General features: G+C 42.1%; 1 protein-coding gene across 12 annotated transcripts in view; it reads right to left on the reverse strand.

Annotated features, from left to right (window-relative positions):
- The window catches only part of CCDC18 (coiled-coil domain containing 18), a 172,711-nt gene that overhangs the window by 17,290 nt on the left and 136,807 nt on the right, over positions 1-18,614 (reverse strand). For 2 of the 12 annotated variants that reach the window (XM_021090193.1, XM_021090197.1), the window contains one exon: positions 7,290-7,338. The exons of the other annotated variants lie outside the window; for them this stretch is intronic. In XM_021090193.1, the coding sequence (XP_020945852.1) occupies positions 7,317-7,338 (22 nt within the window). In that variant the 3' untranslated portion in view covers positions 7,290-7,316. Of the gene's footprint in view, positions 1-7,289; positions 7,339-18,614 lie in introns of those variants that run through there. 12 annotated transcript variants of the gene reach the window in all.

Raw genomic sequence — 18,614 nt, forward strand, 5'->3', positions numbered from 1 at the left:
CCACCAATAAACACATTGCGGGGCCTAACTGGATATGGGCGTGCGTAGCGAAACCTTAAAACCTTGAGCTGCTCTAACCCAGAAGGGGACTGTATCGGAAGGACACTAATCAAATTACCGAGGAAGTTACCTGGCGGCCGTTTTCTGTCAAATGGGGAAAAAGTGTTTCTGACTTAAACTCTCATTTGAAAGTTACTCTTCCATAAAAGAGTTTAAAAGTACTTCCCTCTATGAGAAGAACACTTTGGAGAAAGACAATGGCCACATCCCAAGAATGAAAGAAGGCGTTTTCCAGAGAGAATTGAATCCTACTGAGCAATGTCGTTGGTATGGACTTGCTGCATAAGCAAAGCTCACCTTCCGGTTTAAACATCCCTTCTTTCGGGAAGTCTTTTCTCATTTCTTTAGAGTAGATAAAAAACACCTGCTCTCAGCTTCCATGGAGTTACAGGTAACGCGGGATAAACGCATACATTATAATTTATCTGAAATTCAGATTTCACTGAGCGTCCTCTATTTTACCTGACAACTCTACCTATATTCCATGTGGCCTTGTTTGAGCACTGACCGAATTCCACTGTGACTGCTTCTTGAAGAGAAGAGTAACTGTAAGGGCAGGACTCTTTTTTATCTGATTTACTTTGCATCTCTAGGGCCAGACGTGGTGCTGGTCAAATAACAGGTGTTAGATACAGACACACGCCGTGAAAGAAAGATACTGCATATGAATCCAAAGTAGAGAGCGAGCATTTTTGGTAAATGGTTATTAAAGACTCAGATTCGTCAAGGTACACACAGCAAAATGGAACAACTGGAGGTTACGCAGAAGAGGATTAACTGAACCTGGATTTGATTAAGGCCAAAAAAGAAGATATCATATTAGACTAGGCTGGAAATTAAGACGCTAGCTTTACTGCCTCCTCACTGAGGAGAAATATAAACCCCCCACTGAACAGTAATTATGATTTGTTGATATATTCTGGAACTGTGCTGAAATGGTCTAGTGAACGGTTTCTAATTTTCATTCCACAGTAGGGATTCAGCCTGTTTTCTGGTCATTGTTGCTACAAAAAGGCCCTCCCGGTGTTGCGCTACATGAATAGAGGAGGCTGCATCAAACACACCTAAATGAGTCTCGAGGTTGGGATTCCCACAGCTCTGAGTCAGAAGACTTGGGGAGCAGCTGACAACAAGCCTCTTCGGTTCAGTGTGGTGTGTTACACGTTTCACTTGCAAGAGGCAAGGGCCTGGCTGTTTCGCAGCTTTCCGGGTGAACACTGGAGCCAAATGAATTGCTCTGATTCCTCAAAGATTTCTTTAGTATATTTACACATCATGTAATTCCAAGCACTCAGACTTTGTTTATGTTGCTCCCTCTTCCTTTCATCTGTGGTTAAAGTCAACTCTGACTACCGCATGCTTCATCCCCAGCTGAACACATACCACGCTCACTGGACCCACTCTATTTATTTTTGTCTTTTTAGGGCTGCACCCACGGCATATGGAGGTTCCCAGGCTAGGGGTCCAATAGGAGCTGTAGCCGCTGGCCTACGCCACAGCCACAGCAACGTGGGGTCCAAGCTGCATCTGCGACCTTCACCACAGCTCTCAGCAATGCTGGTCCTTAACCCACAGAGCGAGGCCAGGGGTGGAACTCATGTCCTCATGGATGCTAGTCGGGTTCATTAACCACTGGCCCACAAGGGGTACTCCTGAACCCACTTTAAATGCATATCCCTTCGTGCTGCCCACAGCCTGCTACGTTTCCTTAATCCCCTCACTCTCCTGCTCCTGCACGCTCCCCCTCTGCTCAAACTTCCAGCACCTCCTCCCCAGCCTCATTCTCAGCAGATGACCTTGCTTCCTATTTCACTGCAAAAGGAGAAGCCATCGGAAGAAAACTGGCACAAAAAGGAGAACCTACAATGTTCTTTTTGGACCTAATTCCTGAAACTCTTTGCTCATTTCCCCTTCACCTTAACTCTGACCAGACTCCTGGTCACTTTGGCCTGAATCTGTTGGACCAAAATTATTCTGATATAGGAATAGAGAAGAAAAACAATGAAGAACAAATTATGAAAATAACAGTACATTTGTTATATTTGTAGTTTATTTCAAACAGCTGATGTGGTCCCCAGGCTTCCGGGAGATTTTTCTAACACGGTTTACAGGCCACAGGTGAATAGTGCTTTCATTTGAAGTGTGGCAGAATCGTCGTTCTCATCCACCTCAATTCGAACAGCCTCAGACTCTGGCTGACAGGGCCCCCGAGGTAAACCCAGTGTCATCCTAAGACTACGAGGTGCTCTCCTTTCTACTGTGGCTTTCGGACTTCTTGTTATTTCCTACCGTAAGAAATGTGTTTTACATCAAGACTTGGTCCACATACGCACACAGTCACATACATGACTGAAACCAAAGTTTCCCTAGACAGTACTTATCTTTACAATATATGATGCACTCCTGGAGTTCCCAGTGTGGTGCAGTGGGTTAAGGATCCAGTGTTGTCTCTGGGCAGCATGGGTTCAACCCCAGCCCAACGCAATGGGTTAAGGATCTGACATTGCTGCAGCTGTGGTGTAGGTTGCAGCTGTGGCTCGAATTAGATCCCTGGCCCGGAATTTCCATGTGCTGCAGATGCAACCAAAAAAAAAAAAAAAAAAATGCAATGCGCTATTATATTTTCTAATCTGTTTTCCAAATGCAGGTAGTGATATAATAAATAGATTTCATTACTCACTAATGAGTCAAAGCCCACGGTTTGGAAAATAATTCATGAAGGGATAATTAGAATGTGAGTAGACAAAAGCATTAAGATTTCATGAACAAGTATGTGAATATTAATCTAGAACCCATTCAGCTATCGCCAACTCCAAGGGAGTGGCCACCAGATTCACTGCTTAGCTAAGAATAAACGACTCATGTGACTATTTGTGTGCAAAAAGCAAAGCCGACATCAGAACAAATAAGGAAACTCAATTAGGGAAAGGGAAATAGCTCTTTCCTATTGATCTTTTTTGTTCTCTACCAGTGTGAATGCCACCTCTGCATTCCAGGGGGGCTGAAAATAGAGCCCTGGATTGGGGTAAGGGTCTAGACAGATTAGGTGACTTCTAAATTACTTTCTATTCCTAAGACCTTACTCCTTCAAAAAGTAATGACTAATTGCCTACTATATATGCCAGGCACTGTACCAGGAGATAGAGACCCAGCGGTGAATAAGACACGCATGCTGATGCTGTGGAGAAACTAACATTCAAGCTGAGGAGACAGATAATAAACAAACAGATAGACAGGATATAGCTAAGTGATGAAGGAAGTGACAACAATCCTTGATGGAGAATCTTAGGGGTGATCTGCTGGTCTTCTTACCTATTACTATTAATTATACTACTGCTGTTACTACTGTAGAGGTAGCAGCAATGTAGTAATTATCATTATTGTGGTCAGGGAAGGCCCACCGGGGAAGGTGACATTTAATCTGAAACCTGAAGAATGAGGCAGGAGAACAGCCTTCTGGGCAGTGGAACAGCAAGTACAAAGGTGCTAATTCAGGAAAGAGCTTGTCAGGTCCTGGCAACTGACAGAGGACTGCATGTTTGAGGACAGTGGGCAGGAGGAGAGTGCATGAGATGAGTTTGGGGAAGTAGGAAGATGAGGGCCTGGGAGGCCAGCATATGGAGTTCGGATTTTATTCTCTGTCAATGGGCAGCCATCAAAAGGCCTCAAGCGAGGAAGTGACATGGTAAGATTTTAAAAGAACACTGGGAATCCTGTCATGGCTCAGTGGTTAAAAAATCCGACTAGGAACCATGAGGTTTCAGGTTTGATCCCTGGCCTTGCTCAGTGGGTTAAGGATCCAGCATTGCCATGAGCTATGGTGTAGGTCACAGATGCAGCTTGGACCTGGGTTGCTGTGGCTGTGGTGTAGGCCGGTGGCTACAGCTCCGATTAGATCCCTAACCTGGGAACCTCCATATACCATGGGTGTGGCCCTAGCAAAGACAAAAAATAAAATAAAATAAAAGAACACGGGCTATTGTATGGAGAATGTGTTGGAAATAGGGAGATCATTCTAGGAGCCCATGCAAGAGATGATGGGCCTGGATTGCGGTGGTGGAAAACTCTAAAATCCTGTTTTATTTGCAATTAATAGACAATAAGAAGGTAGTTCTGCTTATTTGAAAGTGTTCCTTATTTTGGCTCCAAAGCAAATATTTTTCCATCTTTGCTAAATAATTTAAACCCAAGGGCCCTAAACATGTGTGCGTGTGTGTCTGTGTGTGCATGCAGGGGAATGGTGGTGGCTGTTTTCTGATGGCTTCGTCATCATGGATGTGTGGGAGTTGGCCAGAGAGTGGCAAGACGGGAGTGACCTGAGACTAGTGGAAAGTAGAGGCTGATGCCAAGGGGTGTGCAGAATAAGGCAGAGGCACACATAATAGATCCTCGGGAATTCCATCAAGCCTGGGAAAGTGTTAAAGATGCTGTAGCGGGAGTTCCCATCGTGGCGCAGTGGTTAACGAATCCGACTAGGAACCCTGAGGTTGCGGGTTCGGTCCCTGCCCTTGCTCAGTGGGTTAACGATCCGGCGTTGCCGTGAGCTGTGGTGTAGGTTGCAGACGTGGCTCGGATCCCGCGTTGCTGTGGCTCTGGTGTAGGTCGGTGGCTACAGCTCCGATTCAACCCCTAGCCTGGGAACCTCCATATGCCGCGGGAGCGGCCCAAGAAATAGCAACAACAACAACAACAACAATAACAACAACAACAAAAAAGACAAAAAAAAAAAAAAAGATGCTGTAGCTACAAGGCCCACCTTGGTCAAACAGGGAAAAGAAAGATGTATAGTCTTCAAATTCACCTGGGAAAGTCTAAGATATCAGATAGAAGCGTCTTATTTGTGTAAGGGTCTCAAAGCCTCAAAGCATCCTGGAGGAAAGGATGTAAGAATTTGAGGCGGATGGTCACTCGCTTAGCATACGGTGATTCCATTTCCTAAACCAAACAATAAGAGGCTTTTCCTAACAATCGTCAGGGGAAAAGGATGGGGCTGCCTGGGAGGACAGGAAATCCATCTTAAGGTAGCAGAAGACCAAGAGACACGCCTGTCTGCCTATAAGAAATCACTTATTATGATGCATATTACTGTTTTTCTGGCCTAGTCTTTGAGAACACCTGTTTTAAATTCTTAACAAAAATTTAAATTCTTGTTTTAAACTCTTAACAATTCAGTGATGCTGAATTTTAAAAGATGACTCTTGGAGGCTTAAACTGTGTTAGCCCTTTAGCCAGTTTGCAGCTAAAAGATCTGCATTATTCACCAGAAGGAAGGGCTTGGGAATCCCCCACCTCATCAGCTTTGAGCCCCAAAACTGGAGTAGCAATGAGCTGCAGAGCCCTGGCTGGAGCACCAGCAGGAGGCTAATTCTGAGCAACAAGAAAAACACTCCCAGAACCTGTGACACCACCTGGGGCCCATGAAAATGAAAAAAAACTTAGGAAGTTGGATGCCTTATGAAGAAACCAGAGTAGGACCTTAGAGCCAGATACCACTGATTTTGTCATGTGCCTAATTAAAAGCCTCCAAGTATGGCCTGAGAAAATGAAGGTTACATTTAGCGGGTTGGAGTAAGCATTGCTGCATCCTAATGCAAACTGTGGAATCTTCTTCGGAAATTCACAATTAATTAAGCCAGTATTTAGTCTAGGAATAGTTTATATCCAGATCTGCTTGGAGGTGAGAAAATAGATCAGGAAAACTCCCAGCTCCGCAACAGCTTTTCAAAAAGAAAATAATCACAGACACACAGAGAGATACTGTGTCCCTTCCTCCGGCATACGTGGTTCACCCAATGTAGACAACTCTGAAAGCAAACTCCCTAATCAAGTTTCCAGATCAGGTGCAGGCTACAAGAGGCTGGAGCCACATTTAATTTCTTCAAGCCCTTTGCTCTGTCAACACACGTATGAGTAGAGGCTTGTTCTTAAAAGTCTGTGTTTGGACAAGGTGCAAGGGCCCCATAGGAGTTTATCTGGCTGCTGACCAGTTATGGTTGCATGTTCAGGTCCATTCTGGTTCTTTTTGTTTTGTTTTTTTGTTTTTTTAGGGCCACACCCGAGGCATGTGGAGGTTCCTAGGCTAGGGGTCCAGTCGGAGCTGTAGCCACAGTGACAGCCACAGCCACACCAGATCTGAGCCGTGTCTGCGACTTACACCACAGCTCTCAGCAACGCCAGATCTGTAACCCACTGAGCGAGGCCAGGGATCGAACCCACAACCTCATGGTTTCTGGTCTGATTCGTTTCCGCTGTATCACTATGGGAACTCCTCCCATTTTGGTTCTTTACTCACACTTGTAAATGGCATTTAGGTCTTTGCAAAAAGGCTAAACAAAAGCTTGCATGAAGTTATTAACATGTGATATTCCACAGAAACATATTTGGCTTTCTGAAATGCCTCAGAAATGACTCACACATGTTGCTTTCTACTTTTGGAATAGACTAGAACTGGTTCAGCATGTCCAGCACGTTCATCTGGTTTCCAAAAGCTGTGTTGTTATGCATATGTGTGCATTTCTCTAAGGAAAAATAATTAACAGTGCTTTCATCTGTCAGAAGTTGTTCTTGGTTTAATGACTCCTTTTATCACCTTCATAAATTCATATTTAGTTCATAGCAACATCGTGGAGGAGTGGTATATATGTGAGCCAATAAAAATGAATTAATGAAAAATGTTTATGAGTCATTTTAAGAAAGCATCATTTAAAAAAGTTGAGCAAGAAAATAAATTTTATCCAGCTATACTTTGAATAGAGCTTTTTGTTCAAGTGTAGAAAATGACAAACACATTTAAGAAAAATATGCCTCGCAAAAGCCATAGACTGCTCATGGGAAAAAGAGAGAGAAGCATGGATACCAAAACATGATTTTTTTTTTTTTTTGTCTTTTTGCCTTTTCTAGGGCCGCTCCTGTGGCATATGGAGGTTCCCAGGCTAGGGGTCTAATTAGAGCTGTAGGCGCTGGCCTACACCACAACCACAGCAACGCCGGATTCTTAACCCATTGAGCAAGGCCAGGGATCGAACTCGCAACCTCATGGTTTCTAGTTGGATTCATTAACCACTGAGCCATGATGGGAACTCCCAAAACGTGAATTTAATTCTTGTGAAACATCTCGGCTTCAGTGAAGAGAAACAGAGATAGGCGTGTGGCATGGGCACATGTGAGGACTCACTTGCCACTATAACGAGAGGCCACATGAATGAATGAAAGCAAGCATTCATACTTACGCTTTTCTGAGTTTGGTCCTGTTTTTTTCAGGGCCAGATAGAGCAGATCCTTTAAAGAGAGGGAGGAAAACAAAAAACAAAAGCAGTGAATTAAGGGAAATCAATTCTAGGCCAGAATTGTAAAAGATGTGAGACTGGTGTTTTTGAAAGCCAGTTCTATCTATCAAGGTAAACAATCAAATTCTTTCTTCCATAAAGTTACTTTTTAGGAAACATTCATCAGCATCAAAACGATAAAGCTTTCTTTTTTTTTTTTTGTGAGAATTTGTAAACCTTTATCAATCCAAATGAAAGTAGGAAAGGTGGGTCAAAGAAAAATTAGGGTAAACTCGATAAAGCTTTCAACTATTGATTTTTTAAGAAAAAAGCACACCTGGAGTTCCCTGATGGCTCAGCAGGTTAAAGATCCAGCATTGTCACTGCTGTGGCACAGGTTCAATCCCTGGCCCAGGAACTCCTACATGTTGTGCGTGTAGCAAAAAAAAAAAAAAAAAAAAAAAAAAAAAAAAAAGAGAGAGAGAGAGAAGAAAGAAGCACACCATTTGAACAATGAGAGAAGACTCTAGAATGATTCATTACCTTTCTGAAATTCCTGTCCCATGTGTTTCTAGCGGCCAAACACTTTATGCTCTATACCACAGAGGAAAAGAGGATTTCCCCTCCTCTCCCCACCGTCTCTCAACCTACTTGCAGAATAAAGAAATAGCCAATTTAAATGAACATTTATTGTGTGTCTATTTTGTGGCCTCTATTGTTCTACCTACTAGAAAATCAGCTGTGCATGAGACAGACAGTGCTACCGCCCCCACAGAGCTTATGTTCTAGTGAAGGAGGACAAGCAACAAACACATAAAAAATAAACAAATAGAAAGATTTGGCTCGGAGTTCCCATCCTGGAGCAGTGGTTAACGACGAATCCAACTAGGAACCATGAGGTTGCGGGTTCAATTCCAGGCCTTGCTCAGTGGGTTAAGGATCTGGCGTTGCTGTGAGCTGTGGTGTAGGTTGCAGACGAGGCTTGAATCCCGAGTTGCTGTGGCTCTGGTGTAGGCCGGTGGCTACAGCTCCGATTCGACCCCTAGCCTGGAAACCTCCATATGCCGTGGGTGAAGCCCTAAAAAGACAAAAAAAAAAAAATTGGCTTTTATCATGAATGAAATGGAAAGTCACTAGAGTTTTCAGTCAGAGGAATGACTGAGCTGAATCCTGTTTATAAAGGGGAACTCTGGCTGCTGGTTGAGAAGGGACAAGAGGAAGAGTGAGGATGGAAGCCCAGAGACAGGTTAGGCAGCAGCTGCTGTGACCCGAGGCACTGACAGTCCCTGAATCAGCATTGTAGAATTAAACGTGAAAACCCACACACTAAGTCTTCTAAGCTAAAACACACGCGAAAAACCACACAGTCCCTTGGCACAGACAAAGCATTCTTGGCAGAGCACATAAAGTATTAACCATAAATGAAGAATCGGATGTTTGACTTTATCAAAATTTAAAACTTCAACTTGTTAAAATATATCATTAAGAAAGTAAAAAAGGGGAGTCCCATGGTGGTTCAGTGGGTTAAGGATGAAGTGTTGTCACAGCTGTGGCTCGAATGGCTGCTGTGGTACAGGTTCCATCCCTGGCCAGGGAGATTTCTGCATGCTGTGGGTGTGGCCGGAAAAAAAAAAAAAAAGTAAAAAGGCAAACTGCAAACCAGGAGGAAATATTCATTGTGCATATACCTGAAAACTCATATTCAGAGTCCTACAACTCAACACCAAAAAGTGAAAAACAAAACTATAAACATAGGCAAGATTTTAAACCACCATTTCACGAAGAAGATATTGAAATGGCCTAAATCCTGAAAATGCCAAACATCACTCGTCATCAGAAAAATTCAAATTCAAACCACAGTGAAATCCCACTCTACACCCACCAGTAGGACTCAGATTTGAAGACTGACTCCATAACTCCCTTGGAAAGTTCTAGCCCTTCAGCTCAGTCGTTCACAAGGAGATTGAGGGGACCGGCTGGTGGGACAGAAAGGAGGCCCTGCCCGCTCCATTAATACACGGTGGCAAGAAGGGGGAACAGTCGCAACTACCGTGTGATGCTGGCGGGAATGTCAAGTGGTTCAAACTGCTTGAGGAAAGTGTGTGGCGGTTTTTATTTACTTTTTATTTATTTATTTGTTTGTTTGTTTATTTATTTATGTCTTTTGTCTTTTTAGGGCCGCACCTGTGGCATATGGATGTTCCCAGGCTAATCGGAGCTGCAACTGCTGGCCTACACCACAGCCACAGCAATGCCAGATCTGAGCCACATCTATGACCTACACCACAGCTCACGGCAACGCCAGATCCTTAACCCACTGAGCAAGGCCAGGGATCAAACCCGTAACCTCATGGTTCCTAGTCGGATTCATTCCGCTGTGCCACAATGGGAGCTCCATGCTTGGCAGTTTTTAAAATAAAGGTAAACACACACCTACCTTATAACCCAGCAATTCCACTTTCAGACACTCAAGAGAAAAGTGTCTATCAGCAAAAAGGCAACTGTTTATAGGAGCTTTATTTACAGAAGCCCAAATCAGAAAACAACCTACCTGGCCAATAAGAGCAAGGAAACAACTGTATCACGGTTACCCAGTGGAATACTACTCGGCAATGAAGCAGGACAAACTACCGATACCTGCAACCACATGGATGGAGCCAAACACCAAACATGACACAAACGGTACAAACTGCATTACTCCCTTTATATGGCATTTCAAGCATAAGCAAACTCCTCTTTGATGACAGAATGTAGAAGATTGGTTTTCTTCGGGTTGGGGTGGCTAGAAAGGGGCACAATGGGACTTTCTGGGGTGATATCTTGATCTGAGTGTTATTTACACTGGTATATACACGTATTAAATATCAGACATGCACATTTTCCTGTTTACAAATTATACCTTACTGAAGAATGGAAGGCATTAAAGGAATGATTCTATAACTCCCTTTTAAAGCTGTCCAGCACTTCAGTCAAGTGGTTTGCATGTACTTTTTGATCTGGCCTAGTGACCTCAGGGGAACTGAGAGGACAGAAGAAAGAACACCAAGAGGGTGCAATGTCTCTGAAGTCAAGAGAAGAAAACATTTCAAGGAGCAGGGAGTGAGCAACTGTGTGAAATGCTGCTGCTATCTCAAGTAATGGGGGATTGACGCTGGGATTTAACATGGAGACATCAGTTTCCGGTGATCCTGACAAAACCAGTGTCAGAGGGATTGTGTCTGAAACGCTTTATTACAGTAGGTTTAGAAAAGAAGGAGAGGAATTATATACGGTGAATACGGACAACCTTTTCAACGGTCTGACTGCTCAGTGCTGTGTGCTCAGTGCCTACCATAATACCTGGCATATATTTAAGAAGGGTTCAAAAATATATTATTTTGAATGTTTGATTACAGAAAAAAACCATGAACCCACCCTAATTTATTTAAAACATCACTCTCAAGTATATGTGGCTTAGTTATTGACCATAATAAGTTACTTTAGAGACATCTCGTAAGTCAGCAGCCTTACCATACACCGAAATATTTGTATATTCAATACCTCCCTGGCTGGTAACACCACTCTCCTAGCTGCTATTGTTGGACCCAAAATATTTCTGTCTTGTTAGGACCTGGATGAGAAGATTAAGGATTGAATGAAATAGTTAATAGGTTAAGGAAGAAGTTTCTGAAATTAAGTTTCCATAAGCTAAAACTGGTGCTCTCCTATAGCAAATAAAAAGCTTGATGTGTATTTCAGCTACTCCTAAGAATGTTTTCATTTTTTTGTTGGTGGGTTTTTTTTTTTTTGCATTTTTTAAAATGATTTTATTTTTTTCCCATTATAGCTGGTTTACAGTGTTCTATCAGTTTTATACTGTACAGCAAGGTGACCAGGCACATTCATATATACATGCTTTTTTCTCACATTATCATGCTCCATCAAGAGTGACTAGATATAGTTCCTAGGGCTATTTTTTTTTAAGGGCCTCACTTATGGCGTATGGAAGTTCCTGGGCTAGGGGTTGAATCAGGGCTACAGCTGCTGGCCTACACCACAGCCACAGCAACGAGGGATCCAAGCCCCGTCTGTGACCTACATCACAGCTCACGGCCACACTTGATCCTTAACCCACTGAGTGAGGCCAGGGGTCGAACCTGCATCCTCATGCATAGTAGTCGGGTTTGTTTCTGCTGAGCCACAATAGGAACTCCCTTTTCTTGCATTTCTGATAGGCAAGAAAAATGCTTCTTCTTTTAGGAAAGACACAGCATAATTCTTCTTTTCACCCTTGCTGGGTGACTCTTCAGAGTGGTTGAGGACTAAGCCAGCAAGGATTTCAGGAAGAAGGAGGCCCATGAGTGAGGACTGGGGTAGAGGACAAAAGCAGGAGACGCATGTAAGAGTCTCAGGCAACAGTGAAGATGGACAGTCGCATCAGGAGAGGGGCTAAGTCTATGCATCCTTCAGCGTGTCCTCAGGAAGCAGCTCAATGTCTGGTAGTCACTTAAAAGGCACAGATGAGACAAACGGCTAAGATGGGAATGATAAGGTGGAACTGTCTTTTCAGAAGGATTTAAGACCTAATCAGTGGGAAGCTGGATAAGCCTTGGTTTATGGAATTTATGGGCAGAGGTTAGGGCCCAGGTGTTATCTGATTTTGGGCCTCAGAGCTCTAGAGTTAGCTCCCTGGGGTCCTGCTGTTTAGCCTCTAGTCCTTTTATTTAGAGATTCTTGGACCTTTCCCCTGTGGGACTTGGTGGGACCAGACAGTTTGTGAAAGCCCCTAATTACTTATGCTCTTTTTTTTTTTATTACTCAATGAACTTATTACATTTATGGTCGTACAATGATCATCACTCATGCTCTTGACAACAAGTTAAATCAAGTGTAGGGTGATTCGTTTAGCCTCAGAGGTTTCTGCATTAGAATGATCCTAATAACTGGACCAGTGACCAAATGTTGACATAGAGTATCTTCAACAAACGGAGAAAAAAGTTACACAGATGCTAACTTTCGTAGGCATAGTTTTTTGTTTTTTTGGTTTTTCTTTTTAGGGCTGTACCTGTGGCATAGGCAGGTTCCCAGGCTAGGGGGTGAATCTAAGCTACAGCTGCTGGCCTACACCACAGCCACAGCAATGCTGGATCCGGGCCTTGTCTGTGACCTACACCACAGCTCATGGCAATGCCAGATCCCCCACCCAATGAGCAAGGCCAGGGATCAAACCCAAGTCCTAATTGATTCTAGGCAGATTCGTTTCCACTAGGCCACAATAGGAACTCCTAGTAGGCACGGTTTTGAGGCTTTTTTTTATTTTTTGAAAACTGAAATATCATTGATGTACAATATTATATGTTACAGATGTATGATATGTGAGTCACAATTTTTAACTCATATTCCATTTACGGTTATTATAAAATATTAGCCATAGTTCCCAAGTTGTACAATATATTCTTATAGCTTATTTTATATATAATACTTTGTACCTCTCAACCCCTTACCCTTATCTTGCCCCTCTCCCATTCCCATTCCCCACTGGTAACTACAACTTTGTTCTCTGCGTCTGCTTCTTTTTTGTTATAGTCACTAGTTTGCTATGTTTTAGATTCCACATATAAGTGATATCATGCAGTATTTGTCTTTCACTTAGGTTATTTCCTTACCTTGACAATTACAAACCTTGTTATGAATCTTGGGGTGCATGTGTTTTTTCGAATTAGTGTTTTGGGGTTTGTTTGTTTTTTAATATACATCCAGGAGTGGAATTGCTGGATTATATTATAGTTGTATTTTTAGTTTTTTGGGAAACCACCACACTGTTTTCCACAGTGGCTGCACAAATTTACATTCCCATGAACAGTGTATGAGGGGAGTTCCCTGGTGGTCTAGTGGTTAGAACTCGGTGCTTTCACTGCTGAAGCCCCAGTTCAATCCCTGGTCTGGGACTTAAGCACATCAAGGCCATTGCACAGCATGGCCAAGAAGAAAGAAAGAAAGAAGAAAAGATTCCTTTTCCTCCACATTCTCGTAGAAGGCATAGATTTAACTGTCCACCCCATCTATAGCCCCAGCTTATTGGCACTAGACTGTGTGAGCCCTTAACTCTCACCCACCTCTGCCATTACCGACTGGACCCAGGCTAACACTGCTTCTAAGCTGGGCCATCAGAGTCCCTCTCCCTGGAGTATGGAGTTAGTGGTGGAAAAACCTAATGGAGTACATTATCTTTGGGGATAAGAAATGTTCTAAGCACTTTGCAGAAGCTGGTCAATAATTTTCCACCTGAGATGAAATGCTTTTTGATATCATAAATTACCATAGATCTAGGACACTTACAGGCTCTTCTTCAATTCTGTAGACAATTACTCAACTGTGAAATCTAGCAAATGCCAGTATTTGTGGTTTAGTTGAGCCACAGAATGAAAAACGATCTTCCCTTGAGATAAAATTGAAGACATTCCAAAGAGGAGGCTCCTTTATTTTTATTTTATTTTATTTTATTTATTTTTTTAAATTTTTATTTATTTATTTATTTATTTTTATCTTTTTGCTATTTCTTTGGGCCGCTCCCGTGGCATATGGAGGTTCCCAGGCTAGAGGTCGAATCGGAGCTGTAGCCCCCGGCTTACGCCAGAGCCACAGCAACGCGGGATCCGAGCCACGTCTGCAACCTACACCACAGCTCACGGCAACGCCAGATCGTTAACCCACTGAGCAAGGTCAGGGATCGAACCCGCAACCTTATGGTTCCTAGTCGGATTCGTTAACCACTGCACCACGACGGGAACTCCAGGAGGCTCCTTTAGGACGGTCTTTTCAAACTTTTTTGACCCTTACTTACAGTCAGAAAATATTTTACATTGCAACACATACATACACAATTGAAACAAAAGTTTCACAAAACTATTAATCCTTAATATATGATACACTCTGATATTTTCCATTCTTTTTTTTTCTCCTGTTTTTAAAATGCTGGTCACAACATAGCACATTGATTTCACAACTCACTGATGAGTTGCGTCCTTGAGTTTGAACAACACTGCTCCAAGTGTATGTCTTAGTCTGTCTGGGCTGCTGTAACAAAATCACATGAACTGGGTGGCTTACAAACAATAGAAATTTGTTTCTAAAATTCTCAAAGTCCAAGATTAAGGCACTGGCAGATTCAGTCTCTTGTGAGGGGGGCACTCTCTAGGGATAGTCCTCTTTTCACTTCAACCTGACGTGGCAGAAAGGTCAAGGGGTCTTATGTGTGGAATCTAAAATCTGATACATAGCACCATGGCTATGAAACAAAAACAGACTCGTAGATGGTGAGAACAACTTGTGGCTGCTAAGGGGAAGCGGGGATGGAGGAGGGGAGAACTGGCAGTTTGGGGGATTAGCAAAGGCAAACTATTACATACAGGATGGATGAACAAGGTCCTACTGTATAGCGCAGGGAACGATATTCAATATTCTATGATAAAACATAATGGAAAAGCATACGAAAAAGAATATATGTATGTAAAACTGAGTCATTTTGCTGTATGGCAGAAATTAACACAACGTTGTAAATCAACTATACTTCAATAATTTTTTTTTAAAAGAGACATTCAAACCACAGACAGTAAGATTAGATGGGTCATGTCTATTTTGAAAGAGATAAATATCATATCAAAGCCCTCAAGGCTATGATGACAAGGTTGTGGCGCTCTGTGCACTGCCGAAAGCACTAAAAATAGGAGTGAAAACTACCCGGTATTTAACGAGACTCAGAATCCACGATGCCAGGAAAGCAAAAACACAGTGGAGGTAAAACAGGACGTTGAATACCACCTCCATCCCCACCCACAGAGCAGGAGACCGGAGGCCCTACCCGACACGTCTACGTTGTTAGTGGGATTTTGGCTTCTGACAGCAAGAGCTTTGGAAGGAGCTGGCTCTACTACCATGTGGAAGTACCAGCCATGTGCCTTTCACAAACATCTCTAAACGTTTGACTTCTAGGGTGAAAAATGGGGATAATGGCAATAACTGCATTGCGATTACCTAAGGTTATATAAGGTAATGTATTAAAAGCTTTAGCAAAGTTCCTGGCATAGAGTAAACATTCAAAACACTAGCTCTATTATTTCTGAATCACAAAACAAACACTGAGTGGTCGGGTGTCCGAGTGCAAATGTGGTGGGAGGAGAAGGGAGAGCTAAGCAAGGAAATCAAGCAGGTTTAGAACACACGGGGTCAGTGCCTGACGATGGTGGCTTCCACAAGAATCAGAGTGTGAGGGCACATTTCCCACAAGAATAGGGGCTGCTGTTATGGGAAGAACTAACAGCAAAGTCCACAGCATCTAAGAAGCAGCGAACAGCGAACACTGTAATTCATCCATGCTACTCTGGGTCTAAAGTTTGTGTCCTGAATTACCGTATTATTCCATCTTGCGATTTTAACTGAGAAATTGAACACACAATAAAGTGTGTGAAGAGAACCAAAAAATAGATTTGTGAGAGCCTATGTAATTATGTTTCAAAGAGCTTTCAGTAAACTTGCCCTCAGAGCCTTTCTAAAAATAACAGAAAGTTCACACTCCATTCTTTTACCTGCCCTGTTATTTCCCCTTCAAAAGAAAGCTGAATCTTATTCACCTTAAAATCCATAAGCACATCGAAGAAGCTCAATAAATATTTATTTAGTGAACCCGAGCTGTCTTTCAGAAAACCCTATTTCTGGATATAATATCTCAAAATATAGTCAGAACAGAAAGATATAAAGGAGCAAACAAAGCATACTGCAGTCCCGTAATGAAATACGACTCAGCAATAAAAAGGAACAAGCTACTGAGGCATGCAGTGCGAATGAATATCAAAAGCATTATCCAAAACATCAGAAGTATATATACGATATGATTCCATTCTGGAAAAGGAAAAAACCTAAAGGAACAGAAAACAAATCAGTGGTGGACAGGGGACGGTGGAAGGCGGCTGATTACCAAGACACAGGAGAGAACTCTGAGGTGACGGAGATGGTCCGTAACTTGACTGTGGTGGAGGTCACATGACTGTATCACCCCAATTCATGGACCGGTATATATAAAAGGCGTGCATTTTACTATGTGTAAATTACGCCCTCGTAACCCTGACTGTAAAATAAAAGAAGACCTAAACTATATGATAGTCTTTGATAATTTTCTTAAAATACATTTACTAATTTTGAGGTGACTATCGGGGTGTCCATAGAAGTCTTGAAAACAATTGTCTTGCAGTTAACAAAGTGCAAAACATCACGTAACTATAGCATCTCAAAGATACAGATCATTCCAACTATTCATTTGTTATTGTTTTTGTGAAGAATATGTTGTATAAGACAGAAATGGAGGTGAGAAGTGAGATATGAGCCTTAATTTGGAAAAACCACACGGAGCTGAAACGTAGAAAGGACTTTTTTTCCTGTATGAAAAGTGTTTGCTTTAACTATCTTTAAACAGTCAAGATCTGAAAATACAATAGGGAAAAGACAATCTCTTCAATAAATGGTACTTGGAAAACTGGACAGCTACTTGTAAAAGAAATTAGAACATTCTCTATCACCATATACAAAAATAAACTCAAAATGAACGAAAGACCTAAATGTAAGATGGGATACTATAAAATTCCTAGCGGAAAACATAGGCAGAACATTTCTAACAAGAATTGCACCAATATATTTTTTTGTCTTTCTGTCTTTTTAGGGCTGCACCCATGCCATATGGAGCAATTTTTTTTGCTCCATCTCCTAAAGCAAAGGGAACAAAAGCAGAAATAAACAATGGGGCCTAATTAAACTTAAAAGCTTTTGCATAGCAAAGAAAACTATTGACAAAACAAAAAGATAACCTATGAATGGGGGAAGATATTTTCAACTAATATGACTGATAAAGGGTTAATATCCAAAATATATAAACAGCTCATACAACTCAACATCAAAAAAAGCCAAAAAACTCGATTAAAAAGTGGGCAGAAGAACCGAACAGACATTTACCCAAAGGAGACATACAGATGACCAACAGGCATGTGAAAAGATGCTCAACATTGCCAATCATCAGGGAAATGCAAACCAAAACCACGGTAAGATGACATCTCATACCTGTCAGAATGGCTAGTATCAAAAGGACACAAACAGCAAGTGTTGGCAAGGATGTAAAGAAAACCCTTGTACGCCATTGGCGGGAATGTCAATTGGTTCAGCTTCTGTGGAAAGCAGTGTGGAGATTTCTCAAAAAACTAAAAACAGGACTACCATATGACCCATAATACTCCACTCTGGTGTATGTCTGAAAAAAACAGAAACACTAATTCAAAAAGATGCATGCACCCCAATGTTTAGAGCAGTGTTATTTACAATTGCCAAGGTATGGGAGCAACCTAAATGTCCATCAACAGGTGAATGGATAAAGAAGATGTGGTATAAATACAGTGAATACTACTGAGCCATAAAGAAGAATAACATTTTGTCATCTGCAGCAACATAGATGGGCTTGGAAGGCATTATACCAAGTGAAATAAGTCAGATAGAGAAGGACAAATACTGTATGATATCACTTATATGTGAAGGCTAAAAAATACAGCAAACTAGTGGATACAACAAAAAAGAAGCAGACTCACAGAAGTAGAGGACAGATCCGATGTTTACTAATGGGGAGATGGAAGGGGAGGGGCTACATCCCCCTTAAAAAGGGGTTATTATGGGATACATGAAATTACGTGTGTGAAGTTTTGAAAATTGTAAAGCACTGTGCAACTTAAAGAATCGTTCAATGGAAAGTTTTTAAAAAGATCTGGACAATAAACGCAATCTTACATTTTCAAGTGTATACACAGTATGTAGCAATTACACAGTTATTTGTCTTCATGGATCATTTCCTTGAGTGGTCCTGCCTGCCACAGTTCATATCACTGGGGGTAGTTATATGTTTTCATGCCTTCCCATTCATTCATTCATTCATTCAACCTTTTATTTAATAATTGTGTGTTAAGCATCTCTATATGCTATATACTGGGGATGCAGGGGTGAGTGAAAGACCAGAGAGCCCTTCCTTGTGCCTTATAGTCTAGTGAGGAGAGAGATCAAAAAGTGTGGAAAATAAATACCTTCAGGTGGTGGTAAGCCTTATGAAAAAATAAAACAGGGTGATGGGGTAGAGAATAACTCTGGGGGTAGGAAGTGGGTGGGCAGAATACTTTGGATGGAGTGATGAGGGGCTCCGAGGAGGCGGCATTTGCAGCGATGGCTCTGGGGAGTGAATGACAAGGAGTCAGCCATGGGAAGAGATCTGGGGGAAGAGTGTTC

The sequence above is a fragment of the Sus scrofa genome, chromosome 4 (genome assembly GCF_000003025.6).
Source record: "Sus scrofa isolate TJ Tabasco breed Duroc chromosome 4, Sscrofa11.1, whole genome shotgun sequence".
NCBI lineage: Eukaryota > Metazoa > Chordata > Mammalia > Artiodactyla > Suidae > Sus > Sus scrofa.